Source organism: Anthonomus grandis, chromosome 10, assembly GCF_022605725.1.
Source record: "Anthonomus grandis grandis chromosome 10, icAntGran1.3, whole genome shotgun sequence".
In the NCBI taxonomy this organism is placed as follows: domain Eukaryota; kingdom Metazoa; phylum Arthropoda; class Insecta; order Coleoptera; family Curculionidae; genus Anthonomus; species Anthonomus grandis.
Genome location: NC_065555.1, coordinates 10468040 through 10483953, shown reverse-complemented (window position 1 = coordinate 10483953; position 15914 = coordinate 10468040). Strand labels below are relative to the sequence as shown.

The window sequence follows — 15914 nt, the reverse complement described above, 5'->3', positions numbered from 1 at the left end:
TGGTCAATTAAATTTTGTTTTTTAATATATTATTTTCGTTAAATATTATCAACAGTATTAATTAAAATAAATAAGCATCGATCTGTAGAAAACTATCTATTAAGTCAAAGTAGGATCTAAGCAAACTATAACTAAAAATAACATATAAGCATATTTTTAAATCAATATATTAACCAAAGAATTTAACTTTCTTAACAAATAACTAATTTGAGCAGGACAAGGCTTCTTTGTATTAAAATTTTGGAGCAAGTTCTAATAAACTTGCAAAGTTCTAATACGTCAAGGATAAACAGTCGAAAAATCATTAATTTTTGAAAAATGTTTTGAACTGAGCTTCCGATAACCGATAAGCTGTTGAACTGCCTTTCTATGAAAACGAATCTGCCCCTTGATGGAACAGGTCTATGTTTAATTGATACGGACTACTTTCCTTTCAAAATAGGATTGCCTTTGTAAACCACTACATAAAGGCAATCCTCTCTCTGATTCTGACTTTAAATTTGAACTGCGGGTTATTTCTGCACACTTAAGGGGATAAGAAACTCCCTAGCTGAGGTGTGGTGTCTCTAGATTCTTCGGCTATTTTAACTATAGGGTTAACTATCGAACGAAATTTTTTAATCTCATTTCTTCTATTCGTAATTAATAGTAATGCCCCCACGATTTTACATTAAGTACCATAAATCTTCACTTTTAAATCTCAATGAATCACAAATTACATAACGTACTATTTTTGCTTTGTTTTGGTAAGGAATATTATAAAAATCTTTACTAAGAAATAATTCATGTCTTTCCTGTCCTCCTGTTTCACATTTTCCTGTTCGTATAAAACTCGAGAATCAAAGCAATGTCCTGGCCTTTTAATTAATTCAAAAACAGAGGAGTTAATAGGATATGGACCCATTAGATTCTGAAAGAAAGTAAAGGTCCGCCAAATCAAGTCAACGTTACATCAAAATAGTTAGTTAGTTAACAGCTTAATCTATGCACCTGTAAACTAGATTTCAATAATTAATGTTTGCTTCCATCCATCGCAATAAAAATAGTAAAATCTGTATTGTTGTGACGAATTCATAATAAAAAAAACTAAATTGATTTTTGCTATAAGTGACCTAACACCCAATAAAATAAGTAACTCTTCCATCGCTTGTGATGCATAGTAAGTTGAAGGACGGGGCTAGGCTAGCTTTTAATAAGCTGCATAGCTCCCAATATACTATTTCTTTATTGAGATAGATCTGAAATAATGCTATTAAGTTCATCTACTACATTTAACGAAAATATTACAGGAAAAGCCTTATGTTAAAAATTGAACGATAATGTTTTACCGATCTTGCCACTACGTTTTCTCTATGTTCATTTTGTTTGTTTTAAATTTTATTAATATTGCAAGTTACTACATTGATTTTTCGCATACAGCCTATGAGTTGGCCAGTATAGCCTGTATAGTCTTATCTAAGTAAATCTCTTATATGCTTTTTTTAATCCCAAACAAAGGGGTTATGATGTACACTGAGAAGCATCTCATATACCAGTTATCATAAATTGGAGTCTTCATGGTATTATTGTAATAAAATAAATTATTAAATTTAAAAAAAATTCTGCAGTGTATGTCTGATGAAGGAGCTACTGCAAGTTCTAGAACAATTCTTTTAGCATTAAGTATTCGACTTTTGTTTCTTTGAATTTCAACTAAATTTATGAGATATCTTCTAGTTGTACTGATTCATTGATTATATCACCTTTTGAACTACTCCTTTTATGAGTCTCTTCAAGCTATTGGATTTTGTTTGATATATTCGGCAAGTTTCACCAGTAAATTTATATATTGCCAAAGAACAAAGATCTTTTCTAAAAAGTTAAACTGACTTTAACTTTAAAGACTAAAAAGTTAGACTGTTAAACGGTCAATTATCTTATTATTTTACAAATTTGTTTAAATCTTCAACTTTTTTTGTTTATTCTAAAATTAACAAATAGCAATTAACAAAATGGTTTTTAGTTACTAAAATTTTTAATTCGTCAAATATTACATTTTTGGAAGGTACGCCAATGAATTTATGAAACTACCCCCGACGCCTTTTTCCTTTTGGCAGCGACTTTCTTAATTCGCATGAATATCTTTTGAGGTTGAACACAAAGAACGAATTAAATAAAACGACGACGCAACGTTGGAAGAAGTAGGACGAATAACCCCGACGGCGCAAATATATTCCTAAATTATTTCATCCAAAAGCAGATTCAGCGAATCGCGGAAAATTTAAGTTATTACTGCATTATTTACAGAAGATTTTGAAGCGGGGTTTTGTAAATAAGCAAACTTTTGAGAATTAGAGGTTTATATCGAAATAAAAGGTGGATCTTTCAATTGGAAATGCTTATACTTAAGCGGTTTGAAGGGCTTAATACCGGGATAAATATTGAAATCAGTTGAAATAAATGAAGTAAGAAATAAATCATCTTATATTCAATTCTTTTATAACTTAAGCTGCTTTAGCTCTTTTAAAAATTTATTTACAAAATTAATTAATATAATCTAATTTACTAGATTATCTTATACTACTAATGAAATCATCAACTTTTTAAGCGAAAAGGAATGCGAATGCCTAGGATCCACGAAAAATTGAATAACCTTAACCAGAGGATTGACCAGATAAAGCGAAAAATTATTATTATCCTCTCACTAGATGGCATGGTTTAGACATGGCTCCCATCAAATTCTATTCTATTGAGAAATATAGAAAATTTATTTAAACAACTTACCTCAATGCTAGAGATTCTAGAAGAATTGAACAACATAAATCAGATGCTTGGCTCTCAAAAATTTATAATTTAACCACTATATTATATTTTACAGGGTTATCTTAAATTATTGCCAATAAACTACATACAAAAGAAGACTAATAAGGAATGCTGCATTTGTGAACTTATTGCAAAATTATTGTATAATGCGAATAAAAATTAGATTGACAAATTATGTTCTAACATTCGTAGTTTCTCTCTTGGAGTTACAGTATTTGCATTTAAATCTAGTTTCAAATGCAAATGTAATTGCTATCTATAATTCTTGTTGTAAAACTCTTATTGAGGAAAACAATCATTTACAAAATGGATAGCTCGAACTCAGAAGTCCATATACACTATTGGTGCTATTGGAGTTTTTCTGGAGGACTGCCGGTAACAGAAATAAGAAAAAATATGCAAAATGTTTGAAATTAAGTGATCAGGCCAAATCTATCACTAAGAACTCCTCTAAGCTATTTAATTTGTATTTTTTTAAATTTGTAAACATCGAAAAATTCAATCATTTAAAATAAATAAGCAATTTATTGAACAGCTTTAGGTCTATATAAAGAGGACTTTTTCTCAACAGTGCTTAATTGTGATTTGGTATTTACAAATTAATAATTAATCTTGTATTTGTTATACTCGTGAACGTCTTATATAGCTTCAAAACTATTAGTTTTCTTGTATTATATCCGATAAGTAGAGGGCAAAAAGAGTAAGAATATTATATTTTTAAATAAACTTCTGAAAGATTGCTTAATTCCTACCTACAACAGCAATCTTTATTAAGTCCTTTAAATTTGAAGCAGTCTAGTAAATTAAATGCTCTCCAAAGAATAAGCCCACAATACAACAAAATAGTTTTTTTTTATTAGAAAGGAACTCTCTAAAATGAAAAATAGCAATGCAAATTATAACAAGTTTCGTACCGAAACTATTTTAAGATAGTTCCATTTTAAAGCAATTAATGTGAAATCTCAATAGTTTAGTTTCTGTTACTTGAGCAATAGTTTTTTTTCCATTTTGGGATCTAGTTAAGAAACTTTCATCTATTGATGATGTTTGTGGTGCAAAATTAATATAAATAATTATAGCTGCTATTAAACGTTATTTGTTATTAAGAATCCAACCTTCAAATGCATAGTACCCAATCCTAATACTACTTCACTGACAGAATTATCATTACAAATATACCTATTATCATCGACAAACATAACCAAATCTGTTGGATGATCTACAATAATTGTAGGTAATTGAATATAAAAACTTCTATAGTAGGCCCCAGCACAGGACCTTACCGCAAACAAATTGCTACAAGAAAGCAAGTTGATTGTTGACTATCAATCCGAATAAGTTCAGATCTATCACTAACATAAGGACTAAGGAAGCCTCCAAGACCACAGTAATTGTATTTAAAAGAAGGAGTGAATGAACTATTTATTCAAAGGCCTTACTCAAGTTCATTAAAAAGCCAATTTACTTTTTATGACAACCTATAACTTCACAAAGCTGTTTCAAACATTGCCTTACCGCATGGCCAGTACCCTTAGTAGAAATGTGCTGATAATCTATACCTATCTTACACGAACAAAAACAAAATGATTTTCTCAAAAATCACTTAGTGAAACTGAAATCCGGAATGGTATTCATGCACTTTAGAGTAGTTACTTACTTATGACTCCTAATTTTCTTTACATTGGAGAGGGAGAATATGGGTAAGTCGCCTTTTCTTGACCTATTATTGGCCCATAAAGACGATAAATTTTAATTTGAGATCTCTAAAAAGTCTTCAGACTGACAATTATGGACAGTTTTCTTTCAACTATCGTCATTCCAATAAATTTTCATCCTTCCTTATTTTACAGGCTATTTAGTTTACCTCTGTCAGAAACTAGTTTCCTTAAAGAGTTTAACACAGAAAAATACATAGCCGTCAATGATGGTTTTTCCTTAAATAATATTTATAAAATGTATTATAAATTTGCCAACAAATACAAATTCTCATACATCCTCAAAAAAAAAATTATTAAGATGTATTGGTTACTTTTGACATATATCTGAAGGTCTAAAATTTTTTTACAAAAATATCGATTTAACTGATTAAATGTTATGAGTGATTATTAGGTAAATCAATCAGTTAAAAATTTAACTGATTGATTTAACTTTTCAAGACAACCAAAAAAAAACACTGTTAGGGTAGAGAACAAAAACAATCTTTTATTAAATTTGGAGGTGTATGACCTTAAGTATAATGACTGTGCAACAGTTTATGTGGGTCTTTCTCGTAGAACTGTCTACTAAGGTAAAGAACCTATAAGCTTGATGAAGAAACTTAGAGGCTCAGAAGTTACTGAGACTCAGCCTACCTTTGCTAACCATATCCTATCTTGGAGTCACTTGGAAAAAAAGAGCCACGTCTTGGTTTGTGTAAACGACGTTTTCAGTTTATAGCTGGGCATAATCTTTATTAATATTAAATAATGCAAGTTTTTTATCTATACATCAGTATATTATAATTATCGATAATACAGACTCAGATCCGCCACCTTCCTTTTAAGCGCCAAATTGTATAATAATGCGCTCGGATGGAATCAAGCAGCTTCAAAGTGTCTTTGGATGCAGAGCTCCAAATGTTAAATTAATACTTCGAATATGGATGAATCTGAGCTTCGTAAAGCGTTAAAAGTTGTTGCGGTGTATACACTCTTTTCGTTTTAAAGAGATCGTGAAGTTTCCAACCTCCCCGTAATATAACATGACATACTAAGGCTTGGAGTGGAAGAAGCAGCCCTGTTTGTAAATAGAGTCTTAGCTGCGTCAAACTCAATCAGATTCACCAGACCCCACTCCAAAATTGTGTTGAGGTCGGTATTAATATTTGTTAGCTGACGACGTCTATGACACTGGGTATTGGCTAAGTCATCCGGTTAGATGACTTGAAGGAAGACACCAATGTACTGTCATCAGCAAAGCTTTAAATTGGATTAAAAGTTTTGTGTAGAAGAGTGGTTGAGATATGGTAGAAGAGGGTAGGATACAAAATGCCAGCGCTAATTTACAACCTCTGTGAGGTGTATCTATCAACGACAACCTGTTTGGATCAGTTTGCGGAGAAGCTTCCAAGCCAAGCAACGAGAGTTGTTGATAGACCATAAGAATGCAGTTTGTTTAAGAGCTTTTCATGTCAGACTCTATCGAATGTCTCTGAAATATCCAGAGCTATTGTATATGGTTTACCATATTTCTCGATAGCCTCGCTTCAAATATGCGTGACATCGGCCAAAAGATTGCCAGATTACCGTTATGAAATAGAAATTTTCAGTTAAAAATACCAAAAGGGTGAGCCACTGTCACTGGAAAAAATAATCAAGTGGCGTTATTATCAGCAGTTAATGTAAATTCACATGGTCCTTTTCGAAAAGTTGCTAATGATTTCGGAGCAAGAAATTTAATTTTTTTTACCTTAAAAGTATCGGATATTTTTTATAAAAGCATTTGGTTGAATTATGTACGCTCATTGGTAGATCAAAAGGAATAAGCTTATACCATGAAGGTTCTATCAATATATGTACTTATGTATATTTCATAGGTTAAAAAAATAGCGTATAAAAAATATCTGCGTATAAAATAAAGCTTGTTTTGCCTAAAAGACAAAGAAGGTATACTGATTCAGTATATTTTAAATGGTTTAAATTTAAAAAACTCTTCAACCCAAGTTACTAATAAAAAATTTTACGATTTCTTGCAAATATACCAATTTCTTCATGTAACACTCCTTTTTTAATTTAGATTTATTTGCAAATTTCACAAATTTAAAATTAATCATAAAGTTCAGAGAAATATATAATTGAACGCGATTTAATAGGTCTATATAGGATACAAGATTTTAACATAAAAGAAGCAACAGTGATAGAATCTGATGTTCAGTAAATATTCGAATAAGTAATAATCTTAGGAGTTTCAAATTACTGACAAACAAAACTTTCTAAATATTCTTGGAATAGTTCTGGATTGATAATTTGTCATGCTACCCTTCCAAATTAATTTATTTTCATTAAAAAATTATTAACAACGTTTTATTTATTTTTCCTGAATTTAAAGATAACTAAAAATGTATTTATTTTTGAATTAGTTTTACTACAAATGTGGACAATTTTCAACTATCTAATATTATGGCTGTTTAAGCATTGACTTGGAAATAAAGTATTTCTAATTAAAAAAAGACTAAAAGATCTTATAATATACACTCGCCGGCACAAAATTCCGCCACCCTGAAATATTGGCCAAGTTTGATGTTTTATAAATTTTTTATTTTTTATCAGATTCTCACGATTTTGCCATCAGTTTTTAGATACATTTGTTGTGATTTTTTAAAATCATTTTGTAAAGTAGCATTTTTCGATTAGGCTATATTATACAGAACTAAAACAAACTGTTTTTTCTCGTAATTTCAAAAGACCCTGTAGGAAAATTAAGGCGCATAATTCTGTTTACATACTGTTCCTTGTAATCTTTGATGTATTCTAAACATTTCGATTTTTAATTCATTCCATTATCTCATTTCTGCTGCGAGCTGCAGAAATGGAGGAGAAACAAACACTAGGTATATCATAAAGTTTACTTAGGTAAATTAAAAAAAAAACAATTTTAATAGCGTGTATTTCCTTCTCTCGCAGCAATAACAGCTTGCAGTCTTCGCGGCATCGAATGAATAAGGTTCCTTATTCTTTCTTGAGGAATAGCCTCATATTCTTCGATCAGCGCTATTCGTAAGTCTTGCAAGGTTTGTGGTTGTACAGGACGACGATGAACGGCCCTTTTAAGTTGATCCCAAAGATGTTCTATTGGGTTGAGATCCGGGCTACATGTGGGCCATTCCAATCTTAGGAGTCCAGCTTCATCCAGATATTCGCTCACTACATGTGCAACGTGAGGTCTAGCATTATCATGCATTAATGTAAATTGGTTCCCAATGAATGGATTAAATGGGATAACAACTTCTTGAAGGATTTCCTCAATGTAACGGTGGGCGGTTAGAGCTCCATTTTCAATAAATACAAGATTAATGCGTGCTTCGGTAGAAATACCCGCCCAAATCATGACTGAACCGCCACGATATGAGATTTGTTCTGAAATGGTGCAGTCAGCATATCTTTCATTTCTACGTCTGTATACCCACTCACGACCATCCGGCGTCCTTAAACAAACCCTAGATTCATCTGTGAATAGTACGTTTGCCCACTGTTCTAAAGTCCACTCAAAATGCGAAATTGTGGACATCTTGCTGGCCTTCGTGAATAAAGTCCAGCTTCTGCTAATCTTCTACGTATCGTTCTTTCACTTACACTTACTCCATGAAGTATTCGCAAGTCATTTTTTAGACACACAGCAGTAGATCTTCGATCTCTTAAAGAACTAATGGTGACAAAGTGATCATCAGCTGTAGTGGTCATTCTCCTTCTGCCAGAGCCTTGTCGTTTAGTAAAAATTCACGTCTGTAAATACCTATTCCAAGCATCTCGAACTGTAGACCGCGGAAATCTCAGAGTACGGGCGACATAACTTTTGCTACGGCCATCCTCTATTAAAGCAACAATTCTACCCACGTCTGCTGGAGTTAATACCATATTGACACACAACAAATTATAATAGTGACACTGTCAAACTTTATGTCACATTAATTGCGTCCTTAGCCAACGTCGATAATTTTTAACCGAAAACTTGACATTGATTATCTAAAAATAAGCTTCAAATCAGCGTTTTAATAAAAAATTTGCAGCTCGCAGCAGAAATAAGATAACGGAATGAATCAAAAATCGAAATGTTTAGAATACATCAAAGATTACAAGGAACAGTATGTAAACAGAATTATCCACCTTAATTTGCCTACAGGGTCTTTTGAAATTACGAGAAAAAACAACAGTTTGTTTTACTCCTGTATAATATAGCCTAATCGGAAAATGCTACTTTATGAAATGATTTTAAAAAATTACAACAAATGTATCTAAAAACTGATGGCAAAATCGCGAGAATCTGATAAAAAATAAAAAATTTATAAAACGACAAACTTAGCGAATATTTCAGGGTGGCGGAATTTTGTGCCGGCGAGTATATTTTAAATGTCATTTAATTTTTTATTCTAAAATTGATACCATTATCCAAATAAACTCATGATCCTATTTTACTTAAGAGATTTATCAAAAATATATTTTGATTTAATAAAAGACCTAATATTATACGAATAAATCATGCTTATGAATTTATAAGAAAATATCAAAAGAAAAAATACTAAAATTAACATAGATGAGTGCTGTAAGGCACGTGACTTTTAAATAAAGACAAGGTTTTTTTTTCGTTAATATCAATTTATGGATTTAGGGGCAAAGAAAGCTAGGGTAATATGAACCCTCTTTTTTTGCTTCCACTTATAGCACGCCCTCACTCTAATCTATGTTATTTTACGATTTTAAGAGGAAATATTGGCGCGGATTGTCAATTTTTCTTGTTATGTTTAATTTAAAAAAATCAATTTATATCAATTAAATCATTCTCTAATCATAGTTTTATTTTAATTTTTTTTAAATTATTTCAAGGGGTTCAGTATTTTTATATTTTTATTTGCTTATTATAAAAAAAAATATACCCAAATTGCAAAAAAAAATGTCAATGGCGTAATTTTTTCCAATTGTATTTGATAACTAGTTAACTAATGATATATAACAAGATCTGCATTTAATTAAGCTTTAATTAAGCTTATGAGAAGAAAAATACTCTTTTGCGTATTAAACACCACAACCGACAGAAATCGAGATCGATCGGAAGCCTCATCTGTATATTCCCGCTAATTTTCTCTCGCCACTCGGTTTTCTCTCCGTTTACTTTGGGCCCGAGGAAAGGAGAGGAAAAACGTTATCCTTCTCTTTTTGTTTGACTTAAATTTTATTGTTATTGCAAGTTAATACAACGATTTTTGCACTCACGACGTGAGTTGGCCAGACCTGTATAGCCTGACCTAAATGATTCTACTATAAGCTTAGGCTATTGTCGGTTGACAAGTAAGATTGGGCAAGTAAGTTTTATTAAATTTTGTAGGTATCTAAAGTACGAGTTTGCCACGCATTTTTTCCCAAAGTTTAATAAGACTGACCTTTTATTTTTAAAATCACTAGATAAGTTTTAATCTCACACAAACCGTTTATGATGTGCCCTGAAAAAACGTCTCATGTACCATAAATTGTGTCATAAATTGAATTCTTCATTCTCTGATTCTAGTTTCCCCTTTGACATAACGAGTAAGAAAAGAGGCTTACAATGATTATCGCTAATTAATTAGCTTAGATTAATTAAAAAAAATAACTTCTAATCTATATTTAATTAGGTTTTAATTACTAGGCTCTTAATGCTAACGATCTATTTTTTTTTAAATCGGCTACCGAGCATTTAAGCTAATGAGAAAAAATTAATCCCGTATTTATAAAAACTTGTTTTCATATTTTTCTCCTTTCATTACTGACTGTTTAGTCTATCCATTTTAAAATAATCAAATTATCATTAAGCAGGCATTATCAATAAGATAAATTTAGAATTTTATATTGGCACAAGCTTTTTAAAATTCAAATAGTACTTACTAAGACGCAAATATATATAAGACAGAAATATACACAATATTAAATCCTGTTAAGTTCATTTACCTTTAATTAATACAAGGTCAGTATGTATATTTATAAGGTGTGATTAGATAAAAAACATAACATATTTATTTATAATAAAAATACAAACATAATTTTCATATTGACATGCAGATAAGATTAAATCTAAAATCACTTGTATGTAAGTATGATGTAATATGTATGTAATTATTATATTTCTTAATAAGATGGACCTCTAGTGGTTAAAATTTATTAATTTAATATAATAAAAATAAACACCTTTTATTAGGTCAAATTATACATCATACAATTTTATAAACAGGTTACAATTATAACCAAATTAATAAATCAATATTAACCTCCAATGGAGTATTTTAATCTAAATTAAAAAAAAAACTACGTTGCGCTCAAAATTGCATGTAGAAAACAAACCTAATACTAAAACTTTAATAGCGGCTCCTCCATAGAAACTGCACTAAAATCAAAATAAAAATAATGAAAGTTCTTAAATATATATAAATTTCAATCCTTGCAATAAAAAAGTAATAGGTCAAATCATAAATCTCTTCTTGTTTCTTAAAAATTTGAGACTGTAATTTGGACTTAAATTTTATTGTTTTGAATTGCAGGATATCAGAAGGCATAGAATTGTATAGCTTTATAGCATTCTATGTAAAATTTTCTTAGGAAAATTAAAATTTAATAAAATTAAGCTGATTTTATTTTATTAAATTATTACGTATAAACAACAAATTAAACTCAACCACAAATGTAAAACGTAAAAATATTTAAACATTGTCCTAACTATATATATTAGAAAAGTAAATTCCTATTACAGGAGGCACTAAATATAATCTTAGAATTAAAGGGATTAATTCTATATTTACAATTTTCATCAAATCGGAGGGAGAATAGAAATTTTTAAACAGCTTAGCTATTGGTGTGCTTTAAGAATAAAAAAAAGCAAGTAATATAAGTAGCAAGTGGCAAAATAAGATAACAGTTTAATATAAGATATGTACTTGACATTAAAAATAGTGTATATGCAGGACAGTTTACGACAATCTCTGTATTATATATAAAAAATCTTATCGTAAATTACATATTTAGCTTTTGTATTTTAAGTTTACATAGTTTTATTAGCTGTTTTGTAACGAATTTAAATTAAGTAGGAGTCTAACTAATTATCTTCAAATTAATTAAGTCAAATATATAATTAAGCATATTAAATAATAATAATAAATTACTTACTAATAAATTAACTTATAATATTTTACTAAAGATTTTCAACAATTAGAATTATAAAATAACTATACTTTATTCTTGTAGTTTTTTTTTGTACTCAGGCCTATATTAAAAAAATACCAAACTATAAGCTTATACACTTCAAAAGATATATAAATATTTTATTTACAGTCATGCCCATTTATATTATGCTTTGTAAGTATCTTGGATAAAGTTTTTACGAAATAATTGCCAGTGTTATTTTAAAATAGTAAAAATGTTTTAAGAAACTTAATTGGTTGGTTGTAAAGTACACACGAGGCTAGTTTTTCTAAGTAAACAAAAACAAATAAGGTAGTATATTAGATATCTAGAAAACTAAATTATAAGGTGTGTAAAAATTAATTTCTTTGGTACTAGTAATATGAAAAGTATTAACTTAAATTTCAATTGTAATTAATGCTGAAGATGGCATTAAGAATTATTGAAACGTCAACATAAACACAAATTAGATATTTGTGTTTTTTTATTGGCCCTTACTTAATAATAATAAATTTTAAATAACGAAAATATAATATTTAAATAAAGATTTTTAGCAATTAAATTTATAAAGTAACCATACTTTTTATTTTAATTTTTTTTATACCTTGTTAAAACATATAAAAAAAAAGATAAATCACAAGATTGCAAATTTATATAAATATTGTATTTATAGTCATATTCACTAATGTTATGCTGTGTAAGTATCTCGAATTAAATTTCTTACAAAATAATTGCTAGTGTTCAATTAAAATTAACTTGTGTGATACTGGTAATATGAAGCTACTCATAAATTATATTTTTAAAAAAATCACAAATTTGTTTAGTTCTGAAGATGGCGAGAAGAAATATTAAAACATTAATATAACATATATTAAATATCTGTGTCGCATTTAAATTGGTCCTAGCCAATCTAAATAGTTTGAAAAATAAAAGTTTAAAATAAACTTTAGGTTCTTTATCTTTAAAAAATGTATATATTATATAAAATTTTATAAAAATAATGATAATATACAAATTACAGAATCATAATACGGAATAATATCATGGATAAATTCATTGATTGATTGTAAAAGAGATAATAAGAGTTATATAAAGAGCTAGCTATATAAAATAGGAAAAAAATAGTTATTCTAAAAAACATGTATTATAAGTAAATAAATAGTTTAATAATTGTAGTTATATCAACCAAAATAATGCAAATTTAAGGTTATATTATTTAATTTCACATTTCTCAAACCTTTTCAGCATAAACTAATAATTTTAAGGCATAAACACTTGCCTGATTTACATAGTAATATTTACAAAATTGATCCACCAATATTTTCCATTTTATTTTAAGGTGGCCTACACCTTAAAATGTTACTCTATTAACTAACTACTTTTAAAATAGCCCTAATTACCAAAAATATAAAATATTTATATAGTTATACTGTTTTACATATTATAATATCTATTTATTTTAACAATAAAAATAATGGTTGGAAACTTTAAGGTGTACAAAAATACAAGTTTATGTATTAAAAAACCCTTAAAGTTATTGTTACAATCAAAACTGGCCTCTTATAAAATCTCCTGTCAATACAGATCAATATCTTTCTTAAGAAATTACATTTGTTTTTAAATGTATATATAAATATCATATCAATTTATGTTATGCTTTATAAACATGACATTCGTTTCATTAAAAGTAATTGACAGCAAGGTTTAAGGTGTGTAAAGGTACAGCTTTAATTATTTTTTAAAGAACCTTCTGTTCTTCACTGTTTAATATTCTAGTCTAAAGATATAAATTTAAAATGATTTGAATGATCAAGAATTACCAAGAAATATTTTTTCTTATTTATGTAAGTATTGTATTCATTTATGTTATGCTTTATTCACATTACGTTTATTACAATAATGATCATAATAATAATTTACTACGAAGCTCTATCTTTTTTTTATAAATAGCAAGAACGGAGAAGCAAAAGTAAAATTAACAAATAAATTAAAAATAAAGTCACATTTAACAAAAAATTATAACTTTTTTTTTTAATATCAGATAAAAACAGGTTAAAGCAAATGTACTACCATAAAATAACAAAAAATAAAAAAAATATATTTAATTAATCAACGTGATATAAATTTAAACTTGTTTTATTAAATTTCACATTCCTGAAGCCTTTTCATCATTTTTAAACACTTGTCTGATATACAAAATAATGTTTATAACTGTGATTTGTATTTTTTGTGATACAACTTTAATTGTTTTCTATACACATACTATTTTTCTATTTTCAAGCTCTTAAAGTGAGTCTTAAAATTAACACTGGCCTCTAATATAATTTCTGCAACAACGGCAATTTCTGTCTAAGAAAACAGACTCAAACAAACTCCTACCAAAAATATAAAGTATTTATATAGTTAAATCGTTCTACATATCGTATCCACTTGTTATGGTTTATTGGCATGACATTGATTCTAACAATAATAATAACGGCTAAAAGCTTTAAGGTACAACTTTTAATATTAACAAAAAAAACCGATATTTTTCTTTTTCCAAGGCTTTAAAAGTTATTCTTAAAATCAATAGTGGCTTCTAACAAAATTTTTGAATGAATTTCTTTCTAACAAAATAAAAATATTCTTTACTACCAAAAATATAAAGAAATTGTATAATTATATTGTCTTACGTACTAGATTTTATTTTTTTTAATATATGAATATCGTATCCATTTATGTTATGCTTTATGGGTATAAAATTTGTTTCATTAAAAATATTTGACAGCGAGATTTAATGTGTGGAAAGGTACAATTTTAATTATTTTTAAAGAACTCACTTTTTCTTTTCTTTATTCTAGAGTTACCTTAAAAATCAACCCCAACCCACAATATAGTGTGATATACACTATCGGCCAAAATCATATTAAAAAGCACAATATCATTGGTAAAAGTAGATGATAAAATGCACCGGTTCTAGTTTTTGCATATCCTTGCAGACCATATGCTTCCTCATGCTGAAGAAAATGCCATGCCACTTCGTTGGTTTTTTTCAGCAAATTTTCAAATAGTGATTTCAAAACAACAACGTCCCTCTAATGAACTGGCCTGCACAGAGAACATTTAGGCAGAAAAATTAGGCAAAAAAATAAAGAAAAATTTTAAAATCATGATGATTTGTTAAGGGCACTTTAAGAAAAATTAAATTAAATATCACAAGACTATAATGATAGCTTAATCCACGCTATCAAAAATTGGCGTATTGAAGTAATAAAGATTAAAGGATATGCCACATATTACTAGGTTTAAGGACTGTGTAATACATTACATTTAAATTACTTAAAAAAAATATTCTGTTTCTTCACTTTTTTCATATACAATTTCCACAGTACTCAACAAACATACAAAGTCACCAAAATCAATGTTAATATAGAATTGTTTATATAAGATTATTGGCTAAAACAAATTGTTTCTACTCTTTTGGCCGTTAGTGTATTTCCTTCTTAGGAAATAAGTTCAAAAAGACATTTAGTCCAAAGATTTAAATTCAAAATGATTTAAATGGTCACCAAAAATAATTTTGTATATACGAGATTTAACAACAAATATTTTTTTACTGTATGTTATTATCGTATTCATTTATGTTATGCTTTATTCGTATAGCATTTATTCTAATAATTATTTTTATAATAATTGACCGCGAAGCTCTAAAATGTGCTTTATTAACATTAAGAAGGAAATGTTACAAGTAAAAAGTGGTAAGAGAAAGTAAAATTAAAAATAAATCAAAATTAACAAAAAAATAACTGACGCTGCATTTATATGAAATTATTATCACTTAAATGAGTCACACATAAATCACATTTTTAATCTGCTAAGTACCATCCCGGCCTAACTGCTATATTGACCAACCAATTTATACTTTTACATAATTGACACGGCAACTGCTTTAAACGAAATCAATTTGACACCAAAATTAGATAAATTAAACTGTTGTTTTATGTCGCGTTCCTAAACCCAGGCTCGTTGGGCCAATTAATTATTCCCAATTATAATAATTGAACACATCATTACCAATTAAACCCAAGTCTGTTTGACACCAAAAACAACGATCGTAACGTTTCGCGTGGAAAAAACATCCTTAAATCACTGGTAAATAGGGAGATTAGCGTTGGATGAGTTAAACTCCACCTTAGCCCGGCCGAGGTACGTTCGAAGACCACCTCAATAAGC

At 28.6% G+C, this 15914-nt stretch overlaps 1 protein-coding gene across 1 annotated transcript in view; it reads left to right on the top strand.

The window, feature by feature from the left end:
* Positions 1-4498: 4498 nt before the first annotated feature.
* Positions 4499-15914, top strand: part of LOC126741384 (visual system homeobox 2-like) — a 191043-nt gene continuing 179627 nt past the window's right edge. The window contains exon 1 of the mRNA XM_050447778.1: positions 4499-4502. Coding sequence (XP_050303735.1) covers positions 4499-4502 — 4 coding nt within the window. The remainder of the gene's footprint in view (positions 4503-15914) is intronic.